Source organism: Emys orbicularis, chromosome 9 (assembly GCF_028017835.1).
Source record: "Emys orbicularis isolate rEmyOrb1 chromosome 9, rEmyOrb1.hap1, whole genome shotgun sequence".
In the NCBI taxonomy this organism is placed as follows: domain Eukaryota; kingdom Metazoa; phylum Chordata; order Testudines; family Emydidae; genus Emys; species Emys orbicularis.
Window position 1 is genome coordinate 42,180,882 of NC_088691.1, and position 26,599 is coordinate 42,207,480.

The 26,599-nt window shown below is 57.0% G+C and overlaps 1 protein-coding gene across 2 annotated transcripts; it reads left to right on the top strand.

Annotated features, from left to right (window-relative positions):
• The first annotated feature begins 715 nt into the window (after nt 1-715).
• On the top strand, nt 716-26,599 carry KLF8 (KLF transcription factor 8). 2 transcript variants are annotated; one of them, XM_065410394.1, is made up of 5 exons: nt 716-784; nt 17,759-18,311; nt 21,649-21,751; nt 22,280-22,422; nt 26,418-26,599. In XM_065410394.1, exons 1-5 carry the CDS (start codon nt 716-718, stop codon nt 26,597-26,599), a joined length of 1,050 nt encoding a protein of 349 aa, XP_065266466.1. The 2 variants fall into 2 exon arrangements, with proteins under 2 accessions (XP_065266466.1, XP_065266467.1); XM_065410395.1 differs by lacking the exons at nt 716-784; nt 21,649-21,751; nt 22,280-22,422 and having other exon boundaries at nt 17,795-18,311.

The following is a 26,599-nucleotide window of genomic DNA, read 5'->3' on the forward strand; positions in this document are numbered from 1 at the left end:
AGCCGAACGCTGCTCCGCGAGGCCTCCCCACCTGGGGACGGGCGAACTGACATGCTTTGGCGGCAGGGGAGGAGCCGACAGCCGCAGGCTTGGCTTGGCACTCAGCCCCTCCCTTCCCTCCCCTCTCTGCAGCCCGTCCCTTTTAAGGAGCTCCACCCAGGGTCAGGCCAGGGTGGAGCTGTCAGACTATTCACACCTCACAGCTCAGGACTGGCAGGCTAGACACGCCAGCAGCAGGCAGCTCTTTATTCAGAGAGAGACTCCTCTGTGGAGGAGCAGAGCTCTCTGACTGCTTCACGGGTGTGCGTCTCTGTGGAAGGCTGAAGGCGTGGGCCTGTGCAGACCCTAACGTGAACGTGTATCGATAATAAGGAGCCGCTATCGGCCACATCTCTCCCCCTTTTTTTTTTAAAATTCCCCTTCCTCGTTCTTCCATTCACCGGAGAGGCGTGTGGGGCAGAGACTTGGCTGAGGATCTAGGGATCTCAACAGCTTGCCAAGTTGCCAGGCGTATAGGCCAGAGGAGGTGAGGGAGAACGGGGGACTCACCCTGACCGCCAGTCGGCAGAGCCCTGGGTTTTGCAGGAAGACCCTGACTGCACCCGCCCGGGCTGGTATCCCACCTCCTTTGCCTGCTCCCAGCCGCCAGGAACGGGAGCGTCGTGCAGACCTCGCGCGTGGTGAGGGGCAGCCGTCTGGAGCCCGGCTCAGGAGCATGATCCTCCCCGCAGACAGCATGAGCGCCGTGCAGTACCGGAGGAGCCCACCGCGCGCTGGCTGGGCGGTAAGTGGCTGGCTGGTTCTCTGGCAGGGGGCCGTGATGCTCCCCTTGGGGCAGGCGGCAATGCTGGGGAGGCATTTTCCACTCTTGTGCTCCAGGGCTGCATGGTGTAAGCGAGCTACTTCCTGGGGGGTCAGGATATCTCCCCAAGCCCCCCATTTCATCCAAGCCCTCGCCGGGTACATCCCCGATCCTGCCCTTCTCCTTTTTAACAGCCTTTATCTCCCCACCATTCACACATGCACCAGTCCCGGGCATGGCCCCAGTTATCCCTCCCCCACTCTGCCATAGCAGCCCTGGAGAGGAGGGGGGCGCCCACTGGGCCTTAAAGCCATGGGATGGGGGTGGGGCAGCTTTGCCTTGCTCAGCCCTGGAGGGCTCTGAGTCTCAGTCTCCTTTGGACTCCGAGGGCGGGCGGGTGTGTGCAGAGAGGGGGATGGGTGTGCGCCTGTCTCCTCCCCCAAAGCCGGTGCATGGGAGGCCAAAGCAGAAAGACCTCCAGGGGGCTGCAAGGCCAGAGGCAGCAGGGTGCACTGCCCCTTTAAGAGAGGGCTGGGACATGGGGGACCTTTAAGGAGCAGATGGGAGAACAATTTGTGGCTTGTGCACTGCTCCTTTAAGGAGGGGAGGAGGAGGAAGGTGTGCCGCACCCACTCGCCTCCCCTGCTCTTTAAGAGCCTGATGCCCTCAGCCGACACTGGGTGGCAGCAGCAGGAGGGAGGCCTGGCAGGGAGAAGGGGTGTTTGGGCTGGATTCCAGGTTTCGTTATGGTCCAGGATATGTACACACCTCCCTCCGCAGGGGTCCCCCAGTGTGGATGGGAGGTTTGCACAGAGACCAAGGGGGACTCGCGGCCTCACATGGTTATTGTTGCATTGTGCATCACGCAGTGGGGGATCTGCTCCCCATCAGAGCGCTGCCACTGCGCCTTTGTCTCTTTTTCTTTCCCTCGCCCTCTCCTCTGTTTTCCCTTCTGCATTTCCTTCCCTGCAGCAGCTCCCAGTTCCCACCTCTGGAGGGCACCACTCCCCCCCCCCCATTTCCCGTTCCATCCAGCAGTGGAATAGCGAATATTGACGTAGAAGTGTTGTCATTCAGCCTTAAAGCTGACACCCCAGTGAGATTAGTAGGGGGCAGGGCTGTTCACCCCTTGGAGTTATTGTTTAAGGCTGTCTGCAGACTCAGGCAGACCTTGTGCCTTCTCTGTGCACTCAGGCCCTGTTTTATCTCTGCAGCCAGGAGGGCTAGAAACATACTTTAAATGAACCCCACAATTTTGCACAGTCTGAACATGCGTCATATGGGCCACACCAATACTGCACGAGGGCTGGATCTGGCCTGCGGGCTGCATGTTGGATGCCCCTGGTGTAGAAAGAGTCAGGGACCGCCCTGCTGCTAAAGCCCTTGGGAAGGAGGGGATAAAAGAATGTTTCTTTCTCCTGAGTGATACCCCTAACTGCTCCCAAGAAGCCCTTCTCTGTGCTGCCCCCCAGCCGGACAGACCAGTCTGGGGAGCCCTGGGAAGGGCCCTCCTGGGAGTATACACAAGCAATGCTGGGCTGTTATTTATGTCCTGTGTCTGTTCTCACTTGTGAGATCATTGAGGATGAGGATGGGGCTAATGGGAGGATCTGCGGTGCCCCTGTGGGACTGGCCATGTGTGAAGTCTCCCGACTTCAGATCTCCCCTTCCCACCAGAGCCCTTCTGGGCTCCGCGCTGAGTCCCCAGCTCCACCAGAAGCCATTCCCAGCTGCTTTGAGTCCCAAAGAAAGTGTGTCCTTGGCTATGGTTTGGTCAGGGATGGGATTGGGGCCTCTCTCCCCATGGTCATTAGAGTTTGTCCTGTCCTGGTTAGGCGGGACGGAGATCCATCAGCAGCTGGTGGATCTCTGCTGAGCTCGGTGGGAAATGGGGCCAGGTGTTCCCAGCTGGCAGCAGTGGTGGAGCCCAGTGCTGTCTCTCTAGGTCAGAACTTCAGCCAGGACTGGTATATGGGAAGCCTGAGCTGTCCCTGTGCCGTGGAGACACGGAGGGCTTGAGGCTCCAGCATTGTCACTGAAAGCCTGCCAGGCCTTTCCCATGCCCTCTCCCCCGTGGTATCGCCTGGCGATCGCCAGGTAAGCTGAGCCTGCTGTGGAGCCGAATGCTGGGTCTGTGCAAAGCTGTTTCCCAAGGCAGAATCCTGAGCCCTTTGTGTTTTATGAACTACTCCTAATGCTGGATGTCATCCCATTGTGGCCTCCACAGCTTCTCCACCAGAACTCGACCAGCACCTGATTACATGGAAAGGCAATGTCAGGACAGTGCTAAGAGGACAGGATGAAAATAAACTTGCCTTAAAGCAGTGGGTGCAGCTGTTTGGATACATTCCCCCCCTCCCCCTTGTGTTTATCTCTTCTCTGGGGGCCAGGAGCTTTGCATTCATTAGTAACCAAATCTCCCCATGTTGCCTGAAACCCCTGCTGCTCCAATCTCTCCAGGTTCCCATATGCACTTCCCCCTCCACTTTGGTGTCCTCTGCAAATCTGGTTACTGCTGAGTCAAGGAAAACCAGACGAAATCCATAGGGACCTCGGGGCTCTGAGTTCTGCTGATTCGGGACCCCCCAAGTGTCTTTGGCTGGGCTACTAACAACTAGCAGGAAGCTTCCTCTGTAGCTAACAGTGCTGCCCTTTAAATGATCATTCCTGGGCCATCAGAGTTCCAACACCATTGAGGGGAATGGGGCAGTTCACAGTTCTCAGAGCTATTGTCTCAGGCTCTCTGCAGACATAGGGCATGTCCACACTTAAACCACTGCGCGGCTGTAGACACTCCCATCAGGAGAGATGGCAGTAGCCTAGTGCTGTCTACACTGGGGTAACTATGGTGTGGATTTTACACATTCCTGATCAATGTAGTTATGCCGACCCAATTTTCTAGTGTAGACCAGGCCTGTGCTAACTCGACTCAAACCAGCTGTAAACTGATTGAAGTGTGCGCACATTAGGCGGATGCAGTGGTTAGGCTACAATTGATTAATCAGTACAGCCTTTGCTGTCTAGGCATGGCCTTACTTACTTTAGTGCAAACTGAAATTCTGGAGCATCAGATGAAAACTTGGCAGAGATACTGGGATGGTCAGTCCAACCCCAGAGTTACAAATCCCATCATACTATCCCTAACACGGGGGTTTATTCCAGCTTTGCTAACCACAGCTACATAGTGTCTCCCTACATTTCCCCAGCAGTTTCAATTGGATATGGGATTGTTGGGCAATTGCTAGGATCATCGGGGTAGATCTTACTTAACTCCCTGCCATTGCAGGGGCTTCGGCATTGGTGCACATTGGTCCCTCCTGTTTTCTGCCCATGGGCTGCAGTACTTCGGTTGAATTCTGGGTATTGGGCTTGATGTGATATACAGCGTGTCAGACTGGATGATCTGACACTCTCTGTTCCGGCACTTCCTGTCCTGAACTCTTGTTGAATGTTGCTGTTGAACAGTGGCCACGTTTCACTCCAGAGGTGGCTGCATTCTGTGTGTGGAATGGCCCTTGGGGATGAGCTCTAAAGAAATGTAAGCTTCTGTGGCTTTGAGCGTGATGCCTGAATCTCTGCTGGATGCCAGTGAGAGGGAATGTGGGGAATGAGGCTGTTGTTGCAGGCGGTGCGAATCCTACGTCTCATAGGGAGTTTTGGGGTATAGTATGTTAATGCAGCTCCTATGTCCCCCCCCCCCCCTTGGTGCTGTTTGTGTGTGGGGGTGGGGGGAGGAGAAAGGTGCTGCTGAAACAGACTGGAGAGGCAATTCCATTCCATGGGCCTCATCTCTTGCTTTAGGAAGGAGTCAAGGCTTTGAAGTGCATGGGTGTGGGACAGTAGGTTTGGCTCTGTGTCAGGTCTGGTGTGCTCTTCTCTGCTGTGCATGGATCCGCCTCCTGCGTCCCCAAGGAAATAGCGAGAATGAGCTAGGAAACTCTCATCTCGGCTGAGCTCGGATACCCCAGCAATGAGCATGTTATAAATTAGGGTTACCATATTTCAACACTGAAAAAAGAGGACACTACATGGGGGCCCCGGCCCCGCCCCAACTCCGCCCCTTCCCCCGACCCCATTCCAACCCCTTCCCCAAAGTCCCCGCCCCAACTCCGCCCCCTCCCCTGAGCACCCCGCATTCCCCCTCCACCCTCCCGCCCCCTGGGCTCCGGCTGCTGCTGCGGTGGGGAAGTTGCTTCGGCCCCTGCCGCGGCGGGAGCTGGGAAAGTTGGAGCCCGGGGAGGAGGCGGCTGCGCTCTCGGATGCTGCCCGCCGCCTCTGTGCCCTGGCAGATCGGGGGAGTTGTTAGTTTTGCTGCAGCCACTCGCACTCGGGGTCCCCCGAGCGTCTTTTGCCCGAGCGCTACCAGCTTCATGGCTTCCCCAGCGCATCAGCAGCCGGAGCCCGGGGAGGCGGCAGCTGCGTGCTCGGATGCCGCCCGCCCCCTCTGTGCCTCGGCAGATCGCCGGAGTTGTAAGTTTTGCTGCAGCCACTCGCACTCGGGGTCCCCTTACCATGCCTCCCTATTTTCCCGGATATGTTCGGCTTTTTGGAAATTCCTCCCGGACTGGGATTTGAGGACCAATAAGCCGGACATGTCCGGGAAAATCCGGATGTATGGTAACCCTATATAAATACACTGCTAGGATTCTGCAGACTGGATTTCAAGCCCCGCATTGATGCTCAGGACCTGTGGTGTGTTTGTGCCGGGCCTGTGGAATGCTTTGGTGGAAATTGCTGGCCTCCCAGTGCTGTTAGCCTCCAGTATAAAGGGCTTTGCTGCATCTTGGCTTGTAGTTTCCTGACATCTCCATGTCTGCTGATCCCTGGGATCTGAGAGTGCTCGCGATGTTTCCTGCTTTGGAGCCACTTCTGAATGCAACCCTTCGCTTGGTTCCCATGACCTTTGACCCTTGGTGTTGGGAGCCTGGGATCTCCCTCCTGTGAGGCCTCCTTGCCCTTCTTGGAACCTGGGGTGACCATTAGCCTCATGGTAAGGTCATTGAAGCTGGTGCTGGTTGGAAGGCTGGACTGGGCTGCTAGTTTGCTACCAGCTGTTGTAGGACATCTTGTGGGGGTCCTTCTAGATGGGTTTTCTATGGGGTCTCTGTATCTTGCCCGTGGGATCAATGTGCTCTGTTGGCTTTGTCCACACTAAGCGTCTGTGCTCCGAATTCCCCACCGTTGCTAACACCCGGTTCAAATCCCCCAGAGGTAGCAATGATAGGAGCCCTAATATAGCTTAGGCACTTGCATCTTTCTGGCTGCTAGTGCAGACAGAGCCCTGGGGCTGTTTGCTAACTGCTGCGTTGCATAGTGCACTGTGGGTCACTGCCGAAGGGGACAGCTGGACCCCAGTCACCCTGGTCCCGTGGAGTCACAGGGCCACATGGCAATGCAGTGAGGCAGCACAACAGCAGGATAACATGGTGTTGACCGCACAGGGATTTCCAGACCCTCTTCATGCCAGGTGAGCTCCTGCTTGCTGGACAGAAGCCTGGTTGGCAGCCCTTTGCGTTGCCCCCTTCCGTGCCTCCCGGCCGCTGCGTCAGGGATTGGGTCTGGGGTCCGTTGCTGTTCATTTGCAACTGATCGAACGTTAAAAGCAGCTCCCCTTCTCGCTCGTTTGAGGGGCATTGGGCTCCCCATTCACACTTTCCCAGGGAGGTTGAGGCAGGTTTGTAGGTGATCCTTCCCTTCAAAGGAGCCTGCTGGGTTCCTGACCTGGGGCTCGAGGACAGCTTCCCAGTCCTCCATTTCTGGGGCTGTGGGGACACAGCTTGCTCAGTGGCGGGCTGAGGACTGTTATAATAAGCCTGTGTTGTCTAGGAATTCATAGTCCCGTTCCACAGCCTCCCAGGGCCACATGCTGTGACTAATTGGTAGCGACTGTGATACTCCAACAGCACAGATCACTACCAGGGAGCTCAAGGAGAATCTCCTTTTGCTGATAATGTCTAGGGACTATGACACACACTTGGGCAGCTCTGACTATATCCGGTAGTGGTGCTCAAACACAGCCTGGCCATTTGGGTCAATAACCAGGGAATGGTACCCCTAAATCAGAGGCCCCCAGGGGAGGGCTGCAGGATTCCTATGCTGCTTTGGAGTCCCCTAGTGGTTAAAAACTGATGGTTTCTGGCACGTGCATCCCACTTGCTGGTTGAAAGCTACAGCTCCTTGTAGCCCATGGCAACTTCCTATCTAACCCCTCTCCTGCTGCGCTGAGCCGCAGGTGGGGTGGGAGATGGTGCTCGCGGCTGATGAGGCTGATGATTTCACATTTAGCTGACCTAGGCTGCTGTTCCTCAGCCACGCATGCGCAGCCATTCTGGCTGGATTTCCAGGTGATTGCAAGGAAATGTCAAACCAACATATCTTGGTTCTCGCACATCACCTAATCCCCACAGGGATCTGTGCACCACGAGGCAGTGAATAGCTGTGCTTTAACTGGAGAGCACATGCTCTTTTGGGGGCTCAATTCAGCTTCCTTTGACATCCGTGCCCAATCTTCCGTTGACTCCAGTGGTAGCCAGTTGGGGCCATCACTCCTTTTTTCTTTTTCTTTTTTTTTCTTACGGGATGGTGGTTTAAAAAAAAAAATCTTCCTTCAGTAAACTGCAGAGTGGGATCTAAACCCTCCTGCTTCAGAGCATAACCGCGGGGGCTGGGAGGAAATATCATGTAGGGGCACGTTCTCCCATAACTGTCTCTTGCGGGGTATCTTGCACATCTCTCTGAAGCATCCGTTACTGGTTACTGTCAGAGACAGGATACCGGGCTGGGTGGACTCATTGGTCTGATCCAGTCTGGCACTTCCTGTGCTCCTGGTATTCCTGCTAACAGGTTAGATGATTTGCAACAAAATAGCTTTAACCATGGATTTCCTTTTAATGGCTGAGGCAGCTGGCTTCAATTTCAACCATCAGGCACTTTGGAACAGGGCTGGCCAGTTTCACGTTCCCTCTCCAGTCTGTTTCCCTCTGACCGTAGCCCAAAGCTTCGATATTTGGAATCCCAGCCAGGGAATTTTTAAATTCACTCACTGCTCAAGGGGAAAGAAATACCCTTAGAACTTAAACTCACAAAATCCTATCCATATATGTTTGTGTTAAGTAAGCTTCCTAAGCGTTAACAGCTCGTACCACTGGGTCTTGAAAGGCTCTGCTCCTGCCAACTTCCCTTTGCGTAGGTAGATCTGCTCTGTGTTTGGATTCTGCCTGGGTCGAACAGAACGAGCCTGACTGCCCCTTCGCCCCAGACTCAATCCGTAACTCCTCACACACATACACCCCTTGTCCCCACTGCTCTTTGTCTATTTCATGCTGCTTCCTCCCAGCTCCTGAACATGCAGAAATACCCCAAGAGAGGCTGAGCTTGTGAGACTTCCAGCCTGGCTCTGCAGACCCAAATGACCATGTGAGTTCAGACTGGTATATCATCGGGGGCATCTGTGGATCCTTTCAGTGGTGGCCCCTTGCTGTTCCACTGAGAGTTGGCCTGCATTGGCCATGTGCTGTCCCTGGTGGACCAGAGCAGTAATGCCTGATTGGCTACAACAGCTTGCTTCCACTCTTGGACCCAGCCTCTGTTCTCTCCAGCTTGGAGGCTGGTGGGGGTGATGCACTGAGCCCCTGGCGGTAGAGGGGGCAGAGAGCTGCGTGGGGCAGCTTGCTCCGTGATGTGCAGAGCAGTGTGTGCAGGAAGGAGTTAACAGGGAGGGGACGGGGGGTGCTCTGTGGAATCCCATCCTGGTGTCTGGTTTTGGAGAAGGATGTGAAGCGAAAGGCCTGACAGCAACTGTTGTGGATGGTTTTGTCAGAGACACCTGCACCGCGCAGAGCGGGACTGACAGGAGAGGCAGGGCTGGCTGGGAGATAAAAGGCTTGGGGGGAGCTGGGGGGCCTGGATCAAAGGGAAATCTGTGCTCCGCCTGGGTGTGGAAAGCAGATGGGAAGGGAAGCAGAGGGATGGCTGAATGAGGCCATAAATCTCAAGGGGTGTCGGATAGGCTGTGGCGGGGAAGGGCTCTGTGGGGTGGATCAGCCAGTTTGTAGACTAGGGGGTGGGTGGCTTGAACCGGGGGGGCTTTTAACCCCCCTGGGATTCAAGCCCAGCTCTGTCTGTAACTGCTGGGGAGAGGCAAGGGCTGCAGAGCACAGCTAATCCCTAGCCTGGCTGACGCCCTGAGTGGAGCCTGGGGCTGCACATAGCCGGTGGGGCTAACGTGGCTGCCAGAGGGAGAGGGAGGGGGAGGGGAGAGGCAAGCAGCCAGGCGAGCTCTCAACAGGATCTCTGTGTGGGTGGCTCCGCTCAGGGAGTGACAGCCGTGGGTTGGGCCCGCCTCGGCTTGCCTGCCAAAGGAAGGATTTGTTTTGTCACCAGGCCGGCTGCAAGGGCTTGGGCCGCGGCCAGGCAGCGCATCAGAACTGCCCAGGACACTGCACCTATCCAGAGCAGTGGCCTGTATGGTCAGGGTCCTGGGCGTGTGGAGGTGACAGTGACAGGGATTGGGGGAGGGCGGTTCATGCACGTGAAGTCAGGGCAGGGTTAGGGAGTCTGACCGTCTCATCCCAGCGCCCACCCTCACCCCCCGTCCATTTGGGATCTGAAGAGGGGGCTGCATCTGAGCCTCTGGCTCCCCCGGCGATGCCTCCCCTCCCAGCCATGCCCACAGCCCTTGCAAACTTTTGGGTGGCTGGCACGCATCCTGCTCCTCCCCTCACCTGGGCATCAGCCGCCAGCGCTCCTGGGCTCTATGCTAGGTGGTGACAACTTCTGCCGCCACTGAGTCCCTGCTGCTTCCTGGTTCTCAGCCAAGCTGGGGGTAAAACCAGTTCCACCCCCGGCTCCCAATCCAGCCTCCTGGCCGCAGATCCCTTCTTCCCTGGGACGGTGACCTCCCCTCACAACCCAGCCACCTTATGGTGCAACTCACCCCTGTGCCTGAAGGGTTAATGTTGTGCCTGAGGTTAATCCCCCCCCAGATCCCTGACATCCCGTGGGCAGTCCCCATCCTGCTGGCCAGGGACTGGGTGTGGCTCTCTTGTGTTCCTCAGCACACTGGTAAGCTATCGCCCCCAGGGAGATGCTCAGCACAGCTTTGCCTAGAATCAGATAGTGAACTCCCACCTCTCCCCACTCCCCTCTTGCCAGCCAGACCCGCCCACTGCGGAGGGCATCTCTGTGTCACGTAGCTGGGCTGTGGGGCCCCCTCGCAGCTCCAGAGGCACACAGAGCTGACTGCCCCACTGAATCTTGTGGGGGAGACGTATGGGCACCCCCTAGTGAGCAGGGAGGGGATATCACTGCTCTTGTATCTCCTGTGGGAGGGGCAGCTGGGTGCCCCTCTCCTAGGAGTCGAATTGGCCTGGGCGGGAGCCCTCATCCTCTCTCATCGCAGCACCCCCTCACAGCCAGCGACCGGCAAACGTCCCGCAAGCTCCATGAGGGTAGTCTCCTTGCGGGCCAACCCCACTGGCCCATCTCTTGGGCTGCAGGGACGATGAACCGACCCAGCGCTCTCCCCATCCGCCTCTCTGGGGCTTGGCCCACGCGCAGGCTGCAGGCCCCAGCCGGTTCGTCTTGTACTCGAAGCCAGTGTGCCCAGCCTTGGGACGCTGTGGCTGCCTATCAGAAGGGGGTGGCAACCCTGGTCTGTTGGGGGGCCCCCCACGCCGCATGGCTGAGGTTACTTTGGAAGCAGCCAAGTAAATGTTTATGGGAGCCTCAGAATAGAGCCCAGGGTTCTGAGCCCAGCTCCTCCTTGGTCCACCCAGGGACCCCCTGATTGCTGCCAGGGGGCAGCTGAGCACCCCACTAGTTCACCCTTGCTGCTCTGGGCTGTGATTGGCCATGTCCTTTAACCCTTTGGGCTGGGGACTGGATCCCCCTGCAGCCCTAAGGTGTAACCACAGGGCCGACAAGGTGGGTGGCTTGGTGGGGCTGAGAGGGAGGAGTTGGATCTGCCCCAGTGACCTCTGGCCGTTCTGCAGGGGGATGGAGTGTGGACATGTGAGCTGCTCCCTGGGCTCAGCTGTGATCTAGTTCTCATGGCAACCTGCAGGCCTGTTCTATGTCTTGGGGGTGTGCTGGGGGGGGCTTTTTGTTCCTTCTCTCCCTCCCACTCCGCCCCCACCCATTCCCCAGTGGAGGCTCAGCGTGCGTGAGCTCCATCTGCTGCCTCTCCCCAGCCCAGGCCCTGCAATGGAGCACAATGCCCAGGGCGGGCTGGCATCCAGAGCCAGTGGGGCAGGAGTCTGGCTGCATAGGAGTGGGGCTGGTGTTTGTATGATGCAGACCCCCCCCTCCATTGCTCCGAAGGTGCACACACAGCCATCTGCCCCTTACTCGGGGCCTGCACTACAGTCTGAGGCGGTGGGTCAGTGCCCTGGCTTTCTGCCTTCAGAGATCAAGGCTAACATCCTAGCTGAGGTCCTGCATGAAATCCACCGTGGCAGCCTCGTCACAGTCCCTGCAAAGCCACTCTGCAGGCTGGCCCGGTTCCCCAGCTCTGATCCAGAGGCTCGGGTGTTGAATGGCAGGGGGTCTTGTCTGGAGTGAGCTGCATAGGGGTCAGGACTGGACCTGCACTCCCAACCAGCTAGTCTAGATCAAGTGGCGGCAAAGAGCTATCTGTGGGGAGCCCAGGACTACCAGGGCTGGGGTGAGATGGGAGTGGGGGTGTGGGTTGGGATTGAGGGGCAGCGGACAGCAGTGCGAGGCAAAGAAGCGCAGGACTGGAATAGTAAGGGGTGATGCGAGTTAGGACTGAGATTCATTAGGAGACCTTTCACGTTCCTAAGGCCCAGCAATGCAGGTACCAGCCTGCCATGAGATGAACCACGCCAGCCGCACTCATGGCACAGAAATGCCCTAATCAGGACACTTCTGGGGCCCTGTTAGCATCATGCCATGTTAGCCGTAGAGATCTACTGGTCTTCAGTAGCCTGGTCCTGCCTCAAGTGGGGGGCAGCTGGGTTCTCTGGCTTGGAGCCAGGGCACCCAGCTCTTCTGGTAAGCTCTCAGCACTTGGACTCCTGGGTCAGGCAGAGAATACATTCCCCTGGCTACTGTCAGGGCTGGTTCCAGACTGCACTTGGCTGAGGGGCATTGCTAGGCAAAGGGCGGGGGAGGAGCTGTTCTTTCAAAAGTGAGTGCAGCAGTGCTGGTGAAAGGCCCCCGGATGCCAGCGCTGGAGGCCTCTGTATCCCCAGAACGGGGACAGGCTGGGTGACGCTGGCTCCTCCCTGCCCACCCTGATCTAGAGGGGAGCTCCATCTCCAGGGCGTCACCATGCTTCTGCTGAGGCTGCCAATAGCTTGTGGTGTTCAGGGGGAGGCAGGTTCGTGCCCATTATTTAATGTTCCCTATGGCATAAAATCCCAGCGCCCCCTTCTTGAGTCACCTCCTCCAAGCTCCCAGGACTCCTTCCTCCCTAGTGTCAAGCCATTCTGTGCCACCTCCCAGCTGAGCAGGCGTTGTCTCCATCTCCCTCCCTCTCCCAGCGTTACCCTTTCCCACCTCATAGAATCATAGGCTTGGTCTACACTTACCCCCCAAGTCGAAGTAAGGTACGCAAATTCAGCTACGTGAATAACGTAGCTGAATTTGACATACCTTACTTCGAACTTACCGCGGTTCAGACGCGGTCCACACGCGGCAGGCAGGCTCCCCCATCGACTCCGCGGTACTCCTCTCGTCTAGCTGGAGTACCGCAGTCAACGGCGAGCGCTTCCTGGTTCGATTTATCGCGTCCACACCAGACGCGATAAATCGAACCCGGAACTTCGATCCCCAGCCGCCGAACTAGCGCGGCAGTGTAGACATACCCATAGAATATCAGGGTTGGAAGGGACCTCAGGAGGTCATCTAGTCCAACCCCCTGCTCAAAGCAGGACCAATTCTCAACTAAATCATCCCAGCCAGGGCTTTGTCAAGCCTGACCTTAAAAACCTCTAAGGAAGGAGATTCCACCACCTCCCTAGGTAACCCATTCCAGTGCTTCACCACCCTCCTAGTGAAATAGTGTTTCTTAATATCCAACCTAGACCTCCCCCACTGCAACTTGAGACCATTACTCCTTGTTCTGTCCCTCTGGTTCTTCCTTTGCAGTTCAACCTCTGCCAAAGGGCTGGGAGTGAGTTGCTACTGCTGGAAAAGCCAGCAAGCAGGATGGAGGAGCCTTGATCTGTGCCCCATGTTACTGCTGCTGTCCCGAATCTGTCCATGCTTTGGGGAGGGAGTGCATCCGTCCATACAGAGGATTTACTGAGCGTAATCCCTCTGCCAAGCTTCCCCACTCGCCGTCCCCCCCTCCCCCCCGCCGACCCACTCTCGCTGAACAGGACCAGACGGCACATCAGAAATCAAGGGAGAAGTGTCCTGAGGACTGTGCTTCTGGGATGTCTGATGTTTTGGGCGGGGCGGGGCTGTGGTTAGGGCCCAGGCTGGGAGCGGGAAGGCCTGGGCTGTATTCCCAGATCTGCCCTGGAGTCGCCGTGTGACCTTGGCTTATCAGTCACCTCTCTGTGCCTTGGTTACCATGTGTGTAAAAGGCGGACGGGGCGTGTCAGTGTATGCCAGGGGTGTGGAGAGGGGCGGGTCAATGAGTGTTTATGAAGAGTGCTCTCCTCCAATGGAAGTGCCAGGTATTTCCATGTCACCGCATAGGGAATCATGGGATTAGATTGCTCTGTGGAAACAGACATACCTGCATTTCCAGCTGAGGGCCTCAAAGCATTTCCCAAATGTTAATTAAACCTCACGCCACCTCCTGACAGGCAGCTGAGTATCACCTGACCCATTTTACAGGTGGGGAAACTAAGGCACAGAGTGAGTCACACAATGACTGACTGAGGCAGGGATAGAACCCAGGAGTCCTGACTCCAAGCCCATCTGCACCAACCAGAAAATAACACCACCTTCCTCTCCCCTGCTGGCTTGAACTGGGAGCAGTGTGACTCCGTGGATGTGGTGGCTGGGTCTGGGAGCCCTCGTCCATGGTGTTACAGCTCATTCTTGGACGCTCTCAGTATGTTCCTGCATTCTTTACAGGCTGCCCTGGAGCCTTAGGGCTCTGTGGCCTGATCCTGGGAGGTGCTGAGTGTTTCTTGCTGCCATTCAAGTCAGTGGGAGTTGAGAGTGTTCAGCCCTTGAGAGACCAGTAGCGCTAGGTGCCTATGATTTTGCACCCTGTTTTCTATCTTGGGCAGAAGCAGACAGACCTGGGTACCGTTCCAGTGGGGCTCAGGAGAGCCCCATAGCACAAGATCCTCCATCCCCCCAATGAAGAGGGTATCTGGAGTCCAGTTCCCAGGCTACCCTCACCCACGGGCAGCCAGCACTGTGATGACCAGGCGCGATCCTTAGCCCACACTTGGCACATTGGCGTTGCACATTGGTCCCAAGCTGGTGTCAACGAATGCTCCAGTCAGAAGCGACATGTTGTTACTCATTGTCTCTGCTCCCCCGGTCTCTCTGTCGCTCCCTGGCCTCCCAAGGGGTTCCCCATCAGCTTGGCATGGCAGGAGATGACATTTCTAACCACCAGGCCTGGGATCAGCAAATCCACTCAGCTTCTCTGCTGTACGGCGAGCCGGGAGCTGCAATCGGCTGCAATGGTGTTGATGATACACGAGGTTGACTAGAATGCAGGCCGCTGTCTTGGCTTTGCCGAGCGAACAGGAATAGCAACTTGTTTGTGTCAGAAGCAGATCTGACTCAAGGAGCGAATGACTCTCTGACGCTAGCTGCCCTTTAAACAAAATCCACACTCGTGCTAGCCTTACTCCCGCAGCGTTACATAACCCACAGGCTGATGGCTGAAGGTCACTGGGAGTGGAAGGTGTCCAATAGCGCTCGGCAATCACACCTAGAGCATTCCAGAGAGCAGCTTGTGGGGAAACTGAAAAATCACCCTTTTCTTGTCCTACTCATCAAATAGCTAAGCACTAGGCTAGGCAGCCTCTTCTGGATGCTTACGGCATAAGATGCCGCTATGTAGAGGTGTGCAGTGCAGCACCCATCCCGAATGTAGCTCGTCCGTGTCAGTCACTCCAGTGGCTAACTCAGCACTGAAGGGATGACTTACTGATTGAAGCATCAAGTGTGAACTGCTTTGTTTCCCTTCAATGGTTGGTTCAGATCCTGGCAGAGTCAAGTCAGCCAAACTAAACTTCCCAGGTGCATCAGTGGCGTTCCACCACGTTTTGCTGGGTTGGGTGGAATTTTTTCAGATGAGACCTTCGTCACCTGGGTCCTTTCCGCTCTGCATGATATTCAGAATTCCCTGGCCCTCTGTGGTTGCCCCTATATCCTTGGTAACATACTTCTGTTCTCTCTTCCCATCTCTTTGTGCTGCATTTTCATTGGCTGCTACTCTGAACCCCAGAAGTGGCTGCATATGCTGCCTGTGTATAGTGGGGCCCTTTGGGATGAGAGGCTGTGACACACATGGCAATTTCCTGTAGTATCCTTGGAAAAACCTTATTGGATTAAGTTCAAGTACCTTTTGAGTCTCTTCTAGTAGTTGCAAAGGTTAAGTATTATTATGGGCCTGGATAGTCCAAGGACTATACTGAACAATGTGGCAGACACGAATGAAGTGGTTTTGCTGGGAAATTTCTAGGGGGAGATGAATGCAAATTCCCTACTCCCGGTTATGCACAACCCCAGTCTTTTGCAATGGGTGGACCTCTGTCTGCTGATCACCTGTTACATGAGGCTAAGATCAAAGGACAGACTGAACTGTTCTGGTTCTGATTGAGGACTGTTGTACACTTGTAACCACAGGAAAAACCTTGTGTTGGGGTTTGAAGGGCTAATTCCTACCAGAGCCCTTCTTGGAGTTGGGGGTGAGCTCTGGTAAGCATGTGTATAGGTTCTTTACTGTTTTTAAGACGTGGTCTCTGTGATACTTTCACCTTAAGAATAAATGTGCTTGCTTAGAGCTGCATGGTAGCTTGTGATTGCTTGCTCTCCAAAGAGCTGGAATTGCCAGCAAAGAGCAGATGCTGGCCTGTTCAGGCAGTCTGGCTTGCTCAGAATATCCAGTGCAGGCAGGGAGCTGTGCAGCCTGGAAAACCCTGGCCAGGAGGGAGCGAGATGCGGGTCTGCACCCAAGAGTGGGGATGGCTGAGGAGCTTAACAGGTGGGGGCCCTGGCTACAGGTGCAGTTGGCCTGGATTGTGACAGAGGCGTTGAATAAGATGAGCTGACTGCATGTTGCAGCATGTGGCAGTCTCCCTACTGGAGAGAGTTGTGGAGCCATCCCCACGCCCTGCAGCAGGCCTAGCCGGGGAACCAGGTTGCACCGGCGGGTGGGCGGGGAGTCTCGTTTTCTGATTGCCTTTGGTCAGCGTGTCCAGCACATCCATCTCAAAGGCCAGGGCTTCGGAGCTGCCTGGCGCTGTGCTTCCTCTCCCCATCCCCTCGTCTGCTCTAGAGTGGCAGGGGAGGGAGGGTCTGGCTGCAGATTGAAGTCATCCCTCTCCCCCTCCTCTCCTGCCTTTTCTCCCCACACCAGGAAGCTCAGTAAAGTGGCACCTGGAGGAGCATCCGTGGAGTGTTTGTCGAGTGTTTTAGCAAGTGCTTTGAAGCAGTGAGTGCAAGAGAGAATCATTGACTCACATCGGGAGCCTAAAGCCTATTGGCCCTCCGCCAGCTCTGTGTGGCTGCTCCACCCGGCTGGCTCCGGGTCCCAATGCTCAAGTTCCAAATGGCTCATCCCATGACCCAGATTCACTCCTTGTCCCCCCTCCCCCTCAATCTGGGATCCCTTCCCTGCATGAACACAGGCACACACGCAGTGAATGACTCTTGCAGTTGCGTCCCATCCCCTGGCTGAGGGGACGCCAGACCGGCTGGGTGCATTGGAAGGATCATTCCATTGGAACTGGCGGGGCGGGGGTTCTTTCCTTTTAAAAACGAAATGCAGAAAAAGCCAGAATAGGAATTTCTCAAGTTTACCCCTTGAAGGCTTCTGTTTCCCATGCCGCGTTCCTGAGGGAGGTCAAGTATGTTGGTGGGCATGTGGGTAATGCTAGCCTTCCGGAAGCGCAAGGGTTAATGCAAGGGTTCGTCCGCCCACGCCAAGGCATGTCTGGGGCTGCGTCGTAACATGGCAGGGTGAATGTCTCCGGCATCTGCTCCCCCTTCTAATCCAGCGTGGCGCTTGGCAGTGAGATGCCCATGCCCACAGTGTGGTCTGAGCACAGCACTGGGAGCCAGGACTCCGGCGCTCCCTCCCAGCTTTGCCAGTGATTCATTGTGACCAACAGGAAACCTTCACTCGTCCTTTGTGCCTCAGTTTCCCTATCTCTAAGACGGGGGTGATGGCCTCTGCCTCCCCAGGTGCTCCGATGCTGCAGAGAGGAGGGCCATGGCAGTACCTGGACAGATGGGTGTTGGGAGGCTGAGCTCAGCTGTGTGTCTGATGGCTGCAGTCCAGCTCCCTCCTGTCCCTGTGCAGTGAGTCAGCACCAGGGGGAGACGCTAGCGATCTGCCAGCGAAATTACCTGGAAGAAGTGGTTGGCTCCAGCTACCACACCATCCCCTCCCCCGCGCAGAGCCAGCGCCCTGTGTGTCTCTGTCCATGACTAGCTATAGTGCTGGGATGCATTTCCCGAGAGCCCCTTGGCCCTGCTGGGTGGAGCTTATGTCATGCTGGGCAGTGCGGCCAAGTGGATGGGGAACTAGCTTGGGAATCTGGAGACTTGGGTTCAGTTCCTAGATCTGCTGGGTGACCTTGGGAAAGTCGCTTCCCCCTTTCTGTGCCTCAGTTTCCCCATGAGTAAAATGGGGGACAGTGGGATTTCCCTCCCTCCCAGGATGTGGGGCAGTTTCCCCCTTCCCAGTTGCTGCAGTGCCTCCCAGTGGAGGGCTTGGGAAGTGCCATGTGCTGGCCTCACTCAGTCCACACCCCAGTGCCCTCATTGTTGATCTCTTGTCTCTCCCAGGCTGCAGGCTCAGTCCAGAGTAAGGTGCTGCCCAAGATGAGCTCCTCATCGCTGCTGGAGGACAGCTCCATAGATCCCCCGGTGCTGCTGACCGACATCAAGACAGAGCCCCCCGAAGAGCTGCTGGCCAGCGACTGCAACCAGCCCCAGGCCGAGCCAGTGGACCTGTCACTCAACAAGCCCAAGGTGTCGCTGCAGTCCTCCACCCTGCTGCCCTCCTCCATCAGGTCCTCGCCCATGCTGGTGGCGCCGCCCATCCAGGCCCCTGTGGTCTCCATGTCACCCACGGGGCTGGGCTCTTCTTCTGCCATCCCCGCTGTGCTGTCTCCTGGCTCCATCCTGGCCTCCACGCAGGGTAGCGGGGGCCAGCAGATCCTGCACGTCATCCACACAATCCCCTCGGTCAACCTGCCCAGCAAGATGGGCAACTTGCAGACCATCCCAGTGGTGGTGCAGTCCCTACCCGTGGTCTACACCACGATGCCCACAGACGGGGTCACCGCTGCCATCACTGTGCCCCTCATCGGCGGCGATGGCAAGAACGCCGGATCCGGTAAGGGCTCACTTCCCCTCCCTGGGGCTGTGGGTTGGGATTGAGGAGTGTTGGCAGAGCTGTGTGTGCGGGGCTGTGGGTCAGGATTTGAGGAGCATCAGCAGAGATCGGTGAGTAGGGGAGCCCAGAGCAGGAACCACTGAGAGATGGGAGAGGGGGGTTGTGGGTAAGGCTTGGGGAGCCCAGGGTGAAGCAGCAGTTTGGGATTTGAGGGGTATTGGCAGAGCTGTGGAGGGATCCCAGAACTGGCCCAGCTACGGACAGATTGGACCATGGAGACTGGACCCCTGGAGGTGGGATCCTTCTTGGGCAGGGCTGAAGCACATTGGCTGGAGGCACCGTGTGGGAAGATTGCCCTGCCGCTGACCCAGTTCCATGGCAGAGCTGTCCATCTGGTACCTTTCACAAGGGCTAGCGTCATAAGGCAGCAGCCAAGCCAGGGCTTCATAAGGTCCTGTTGGCTCCGCTCCCAGAGCGTGATGAAGCCCATCTGTCTGGGTGTGGGAGGAAGCCTGGCGTGCCGGCACTGCTGCAATGGGCAGGCATCATGTGGTGCCCAGCGGGCAAACGCCTTGCCTCCTTGCTTCGCCTGTAGGTGCATGACGCTGCATGATGCTCCCCTGACCCCAAGTGGCCAGTTGTGGTAGTGGCAGGTGGGCTGTCCCTTCTCCACAGGCTCTGAGTTCAAACCAGGCAAGAGGGAGCCAGTCCCTGGGAGCAGGACTGGGTGTCTAACTCCATGTTCCAGCCGGGCTTGTTTGTGTCAGCCGTGCCGGGTGCTCAGTCACTTCCCAGGAAATGCAGCATGTGCTTGGGAAGGCGCAGCCCGGCCTGGCAATCAGAGAGGCTGTTGGGTGTCCTGGCTGCACTAGCATAGTTGGGATCTGCTCCGCTGGCCCCTCTCTGGCCAGAGCCCTAGGTATCTGTGTGAGTCCCATCTCAGATTTCCCCCCCGCCCTGCCAGCTGATGGGGTGGGGAGGAGAGTGTGTGTGGGAGGTTCTCCCTAAAAGCCTGGCTCAGTTGACTTCTTCCCTGTTCTTTGAGAGCCCTGGCTGCCCTGGAGCTGCTCTCTGGGGATATGGGGTGGCACTCAGCTCCTGGCAGGAGCACTTCAGTGTGCCTGGGACTGATGGGACTGGTCGGGAGGGGCAAGGGGTGCTCCCCAGTTGCAGGAAAGGGGTGGGTTTGCAGCCACACTTTCACAGGTGGTCCTTGACTCTGGTTGCCTCAGTGCTTGGGAACCTGGCTTGGGGCCCCTTAGCGTGTCTAACAGGGCCCTGTGAAACCGGATACCCAGAATTCAGGACCACCTGCAGAGGATGGAGGGGACGTGCTGAATGGGCTATTTCCTGGCTAAGTGTGCTGGGGGCAGGGTGGTGGTCCTGTTTGGGGGAGGGAGGGGAGTTTTCCCAGTTGGGAGATGAACATGATTCCTACTGGAGGAAGGGAGTTTCCCTGTTCTGCACGTGTGCGCGCACACACACACACACACACACACGCTGTGGGTTGGGCGGGATAGCTCTCTGTTTGGGGGATGGGTGTGATTCCTGTCAGAGGCTGGGGAGGGGGTGGGATTGGGATGGGTCCCAGCTCTGTGTGTGTTGGGGGTGGGTTTGATTCCCAGCTGGCTGATCAGAACTGGTAGGCGTTGGGTGGTTCCCAGCTGGGGGGAGGGGACCAGCCACCCCTCACAACTGCCTGGCAGGCCCCACTCCCCCCCATCTGTTCCAGTTCTCATGCTGCGCCCATCACCTTGGGCTCAGTGCCTGTCTCTTTCCCACACTGCTTGGAGCTGCATGGCAGAGCTGGGATTTCTGCCTGGGGGGACTGTGTGGGGGCAGGCCCCCCAGTGCCGGGGAGCCGCCTGGCTCTGCGGTCGAGTTGCCGTGAGTCAGTCATGGGAGGAGGCTGTCTGTCTGCCCTCCATCCTGGGGAGTGGGGGAAGGGGGGCAGTTTGGCAGGCTGTCTTCTCCCTCGCCGCAGGGTGGGGTCTTGACCTCCCCTCCCAGGCCCCCCCCGCGGCTGGCTCCAAGGCTGCTCTGGTTCCAGTTAGACTGGCTCCCCCCACTCCCAGCACTTCCTGCCTCCCATCCGGCAAGCAAAGAACTCCCAGGCGCTTCCTGTCGGAGGCCCTGGCTGGTTCCCCTCTGGCCAGGGACACGTGTGGAAGTTGGGGGGCGGGAGTAGCTGAAATGAACCAGGAGCAGGGGGAGGGGGAGTCTTTATGATGGCTGCACCTACGCTCCAGTGCCTTGCCCAGGGGGTGAGGAGGGGATAAGGTGGTGGGGCTGGACCTGGGTTGTGGGGTTTGGATCTGGGTCTCAGGGATGGGGCGGGGGAGAACTGTTGGGCCCCATCCCTGCCCAGGCTGCCAATCCCCTCCCCCAACCCCATCAGCTGTGCCAGGTATCCTGCTCTGGGGTGCGAGCCGGACCCTGTCCAGCTCTGTGACCGCTGGTTCCCCTCTGGCCAGGGACACGTGTGGAAGTTGGGGGGCGGGAGTAGCTGAAATGAACCAGGAGCAGGGGGAGGGGGAGTCTTTATGATGGCTGCACCTACGCTCCAGTGCCTTGCCCAGGGGGTGAGGAGGGGATAAGGTGGTGGGGCTGGACCTGGGTTGTGGGGTTTGGATCTGGGTCTCAGGGATGGGGCGGGGGAGAACTGTTGGGCCCCATCCCTGCCCAGGCTGCCAACCCCATCAGCTGTGCCAGGTATCCTGCTCTGGGGTGCGAGCCGGACCCTGTCCAGCTCTGTGACCGCCTCCTATGCTGAGCGTGTCGAAGGCCCCGCTGTCCCCTCAGAGCAAGGGTAGGCCTGTCTCAGCCCACTACGAGTGTCTGGTGGGGGCTGAGATGCTAGCTTGGGGTGCTGCCTCCCACTGGACAGATCAGCAGGTTTTTCCCCAGAGCTGGGGTGAGCTGGGCTCTGGGGCTGGGTGCAGTGCTGTGGGCTCAGGCTGGGAACCTTCCCCACTGCCCCAATTGCCCTGTCTGTCCAGTCCCCCGCACCCCATCCAGTGCCATCCCCCTGCCATGCCAGGCAGCTCTCTTGTGCTGCTGGCTCATAACCCTGTGACTGGGCAAGGGGCAGGAGACGTGGGTTCAGAGGGGGCTCAGGGCTCCAGTGCTGGGGGGACCAATGTCACTGACAGCTCTGGGCAGGGGTGAGGCGACCAATCCCTGCAGCCCAGGGGAAGGACCCTGTGGGTTCTGGGTCAGGGAGGGGAGTGTTATCCCATGGTGCAGTGGCTTTGGTCCCTGGGCGGAGCTGGGGACAGAGCAAGGGGACGTGGCTCTGGGTCTGTCTCTGGTTTCAGTGGGTCTCTTTCCTCCCCAGTGAAAATTGACCCCAGCTCCATGTACCCCCTGGAGATGAACAGCGACAGCGAGGACAGCGTCACAGAGAGCAGCTCAGCCCCCTTCCAGGACCTGCAGAGAGAGTGAGTGGCAGCCACACACTGCCCTGGACTATGGCTAGGGTGGGCCCACTTCTTGGTGCTAGCGCTGGGGTTGGCGCCCGCGTAGCACAGGGCTGGGGGGCGGAGGAAGCAGAGCTTGCCTATTGGGCCTGTCCCTCCTCTGCCAAGACCCTGCAGCAGCAATGATGGGGGTGCCCTGGCAGCATCACTGCCCTCGGGTCTCAGCATTCCAACGCCACATCCGCCTGTAATGACGATGGGCACCTCCCAGCAGGGGAGGGAGTGAGTATCAGCTTCCCCTCCCCCACGTTGATGAGGCTGCTCAAAGCTGCTTCATAAATGACTGCCCAGGGCACTGGCATGGTGATACCTACCATAGCCAGATTCCACCCCCACAATGGGTAAGGCCAGCCCTGGGGTGGGGGGATGGTTCCCTGGTTGCCACGAGTCAGGCCTAGTCTGCTGCAAGGGGCTGTGCCAGCCCAGAGGGAGAGGGTGGGGCCCCCAGGAACCCAGCGCTGGGTGACACTGCTGTCTCCCCCTGCCCAGGTCGCGGTCGCCTGTGGCCCGGATGCAGCGGGCTGAGTCCCCCGACTTGAAGAAGAGGCGGATTCACCAGTGTGACTTCGAGGGCTGCAACAAGGTGTACACGAAAAGCTCCCACCTCAAAGCACACAGGAGGATACATACAGGTAGGGCTGGGCGGGGCAGCCTGTGGCACACTGCTGCTAGCCCAGGGTGGCTACACCCCAGAGCCGTCCCACCGCCCAACTGGGGGACCTCGGTGCTGTGGGGGAGGACGACGACTCCCACACGGGCCTATCGCCCCCCACGGCCTTTCTGCTCACCATAGCAGAGACCAAGGCGTGGCTGGGCCGTGGACGCTGAGGTCCCCTTACCACTAGAGACAGGATAAGGTCAGCAGGGCAGAACCTTGCCCTGCCAGGGCCCGTGCTGACCCTGCTCAGTGGAAGGGCTGCTGCAGGGCTGACCTTGCGCCAGCGCTGAATTGGCTCCAGTACAATCCATGAGTGGCAGTGTCTGATGGATTGAGATTCCCTGCCCCACCAGAGCAGGGGTAGTTGGGTACCAGCACAAAGGTAGCTGCACTGGGAGCTGGTGTGTCCCTTCCGACACAGTGCACTTGGGCTGGGATCCCCAGAGGAGGCAGAGGGTGGGCAGTGCTGTGGGGTAACAGGGAACTCACAACTTAGTTTGGCTTATTTTTGTTCACCTTGGCTTAACTCCAATGGCTAGTGAACTGTTTGGAGAAAGGACTTCTCTTAAAAGGCAGCAACCCTGCTCCTTTTGTGAGCTCTCCAGCCTGAGAGAGAGCACGGCTGAGACCCCCACCAAGTCCTCCTACGAAACCAGATATGCCCTAGTTCAGCGTTTCTGGGACTCCTCTGTGATCATGCCCTGCATCTCCAAGACCCTGAGCTCCTCTCCACCTTGGCTTCGTGCCTCTCTGTGTGCCCGGCTCGGTGGGCGCAGGGCCATGCCCTGTAGCCGAGAGAGCCCGAATGCCCAGTGACTCCAGTCCAGGGTTCTCAGTTTGGGAAGCTGTGAGCCATGTGCAACCTTCTCCAGACTGCACTGGTGGGGAGCTTTTTAATTAGAAGGCAAATCCAGCTGCCAGCCCTCAGGGTTAATTGCGAAAGGAGCCATGCTGCTCCGGGCTCACAAAAACCCACCCACAATCTGTGCAGGCCCTGACTCCCTCTGCGTATGGTTCTGTCCTTCCTCTGCTTGCATGGGTGTGTAGTTCTCAGATGACCACCAGGGGGCAGACGTCTCCCTTCTGGACACAGCTTCCAGGTGCTGGGTCGTCATTCGATTTGAATGCGTGGCCTTGAAAGCTGAGGAGTGAGGGTGAGAAGATTCATATGCTCTGGGGGCTAGAGGAGCTTTGTGACTGGGTGCCATGGGCTTCCAGATGAGCTGCTGGAGCAGGCTAACTGGGACATATGGCATGTCATACTGAAGGGATATTGTGCTGGATCCTCTAAGGCATTTAGGCACCTAAGTCCTATCGGAATCAATGTCTTTGAGGCTCATGGCCATTAGCGCGTTTTGCTGATCATGATCCCCCGAGGCTGATCCCTGCTCTGCTTCATATCACACACACACACACACACACACACACACACACACACACACACACACACACACACACACACACACACACACACACACACACACACACACACACACACACACACACACTCTGCTGTCCCTCCCGGCTGCATCTGGTCCTGCCCAGTGAGGCTGTAATATATAGGGCTACGTACAGTGCAGCGAGAGGAGTCACGCCCCCTCCATCCCCTCCACTTGACAGGCTCAGCTCGGGATAGAGGGTGGTAAATACACTTCTCCCTGGACTGCAGAAATCAGGGGGCTGTTCAGCCATCCATCCATCCATCTCCTCACCTTGCCCTGATCTCAGGGCAGCGCCCCCCACAGTCCAACAGCTGATCCCTGCATACAGGAAAGCCTGCATACTCTCAAGGGGGGATGGATCCCCCCCCCAAATTAGTTGGTCAGTAGGATCAAGGGGTCCCCCAAACTCTGAATGGGGTTTTATGGGTGTAACTGAAGGCAGGATTGGGACCACTATCCTGTAATCCCTGAGGCACACGGATGAAAGATCCATTCCTTTAGAGAGCCATCAGGAACACCGCATTATAATAATCCATCTGACCACGAGATGGCACCATTACTCCACGCAAATCCAGCTGAAGCTGACAAGGCCGTTTGTGCCAAGATTTAGAAAGCCTGCCTGCTCCCAGTCAGACTGAGGCAGGGATTGCACTGCTTGATCCTTTCTGTCTTAGGTATTTCTCTGGTCCACATCACTGCAGCATCTGACCAGATCACTGTCTTTACAGCACCCGAGCGCTGTAGGGCAGTGCTGTTATCCCCATTGTACAGAGGGGGAAATTGAGGCACAGAGTGGCTAAGTACCTTGCCCACGGTCACACAGGAAATCAATGGCAGAGCAGGGAATTGAAGCTGGCTGGGCCACAGCTCAGGCTAGTGCCAGCCTTCCTCTCCAACTTCTAATGAGACTCTCTGCAAACATCCAGAACTAGCCGCTCTTCAACTGAACCCACTTCAGCGAAGGCAGGCAGAATGCGAGTGTAGCTCCTAAAACCAACAGGGAGAGCTGTGGGATAGAGGGAAGGGATGGAGTCTAACCTGAATAGACAGCACCATGGGGGGCATGGAGTAGAGAACCTTCCTGCACTGGCCAAGGGATGGCTAATCAACAGGTCTCTTCTGTCCCGGATTTCTCTGGTCCTAACAAGGAAAGCCTGCCTCCCCAGTTGCTCTGCTCCGTGCATTATCTTCCCAGTGAACTGAGTCCAGTTCTAGGTCTCTGTCTACACAGCCATAGCCCCTTGGGTGCGATTACATCTATTGATCATGCCATGTGTTTTAGCAAACAGTGCATTTTGAACTTTGTGGGGAATTCTGAAAGTGTTCCTTAGCACTGTTTCTTTTTCATATCCCCCTGCCTGAAAGCTGCTTTGTCTCAGTATCATGAGCCCAGCTGGAGAGAGAGAAAACAAATACAGTTCTAAACCTCCTAAATAATCGAAAATAACCATTTCTATACAAAAGAACGTCGCCCTGCTCTCCAGCCCACCCCTGTTTCATACCATGGGAGAGGGGCTGTGAACAGCACTCGGATGCTCTGAAATGCTTGCGTGGTATGTGCATAACCCCTGCAGCTGAGGGGCATTTAACTCCGATGTCCTATTGCTCCCACGTCTGCCCTGATAATCTAACAACACTCACAACAGTATCCTAGTAACCCATCCTCTTATCCACCCACACAGGTATCCTAGCAACCCAGGCCAGTATCCTAGCAGCCCCTCCGGTATCCTAGCAACTCCTCCAGCCCCTTGTCTCATGGAAGCTCATCCCCCTCTCTCTTACGCCAGCAATAATAACAACCCTCTGCAGGGGTACATGGCTCCTTCAAGCCGAGGATTGCCTAGGTCTTGACAGAGCCTCCTGGTGTCTCAGATACCTCTTCAGGTTTAGACTCCAGCTGGCAAACCTACAGCATGAGGTGACGGAAATGCCAGCCCAGAGGCATTCCAAGATGGTTATAGCAGTTTTTATTGTGGATTGTTTTTTATGTTATTATTACACCTGCTTAATGTCAATGACTAAATAACATTTTGGAGAAGGGAAGTTTCTGTTAAAGGTTCAAAAGCCTCCTCCCTTCCACCAAGCCACAGCGTGCTCCGATTGCTTGTACCTCCCTGAGGTCTTCCAACAGAGCCAGGAGAGAGCAGACGTTCTTGGTGCTTCTCGGGAGAAAAAGAGGCAGGGCCTATGTCCTTACCATGTGACTGTGCAGCAAGGATGAGGCCCTGATCTGGGTAAATGCCTGTGGGTGCTACTGTAATGCACCTAATAAATAACTGAGATCAGGCATTATTACTAATTAAGAGCCTACAGGCCTTAATATCTGATCTTGGTTAAGGCTTGTATGTGCTGCTGTGGTGCCCCTAGTAAGTAATAATGCCTCATCTCTGCTGAGGGCCATAGGTGATACCATAATGCACCTAATAGATACTGCCTGATTTGGACTGAGGCCGGTGGGTGCTGCCATAATAGGTAGAAGTTTGATGTGTGCCCAAGCACTGAGCTGTCCCCTCTGCTCCCTGTGCAGGAGAGAAGCCGTACAAATGCACCTGGGAAGGCTGCACCTGGAAGTTTGCCCGCTCCGACGAGCTCACCCGGCATTTCCGCAAGCACACGGGCATCAAGCCCTTCCGCTGCTCAGACTGTGACCGCAGCTTCTCGCGCTCGGACCACCTGGCCCTGCACCGCCGGCGGCACATCATGATGTGA

Excerpts from the sequence above, each read along its gene's own strand:
- KLF8 (XM_065410394.1), top strand. The coding sequence starts at position 716 with ATGATCCTCCCCGCAGACAGCATGAGCGCCGTGCAGTACCGGAGGAGC. Across the intron at positions 18,312-21,648 it reads TGGCAAGAACGCCGGATCCG|TGAAAATTGACCCCAGCTCC; the intron begins GTAAGGGCTCAC and ends TTTCCTCCCCAG. Across the intron at positions 21,752-22,279 it reads TTCCAGGACCTGCAGAGAGA|GTCGCGGTCGCCTGTGGCCC; the intron begins GTGAGTGGCAGC and ends CCCCCTGCCCAG.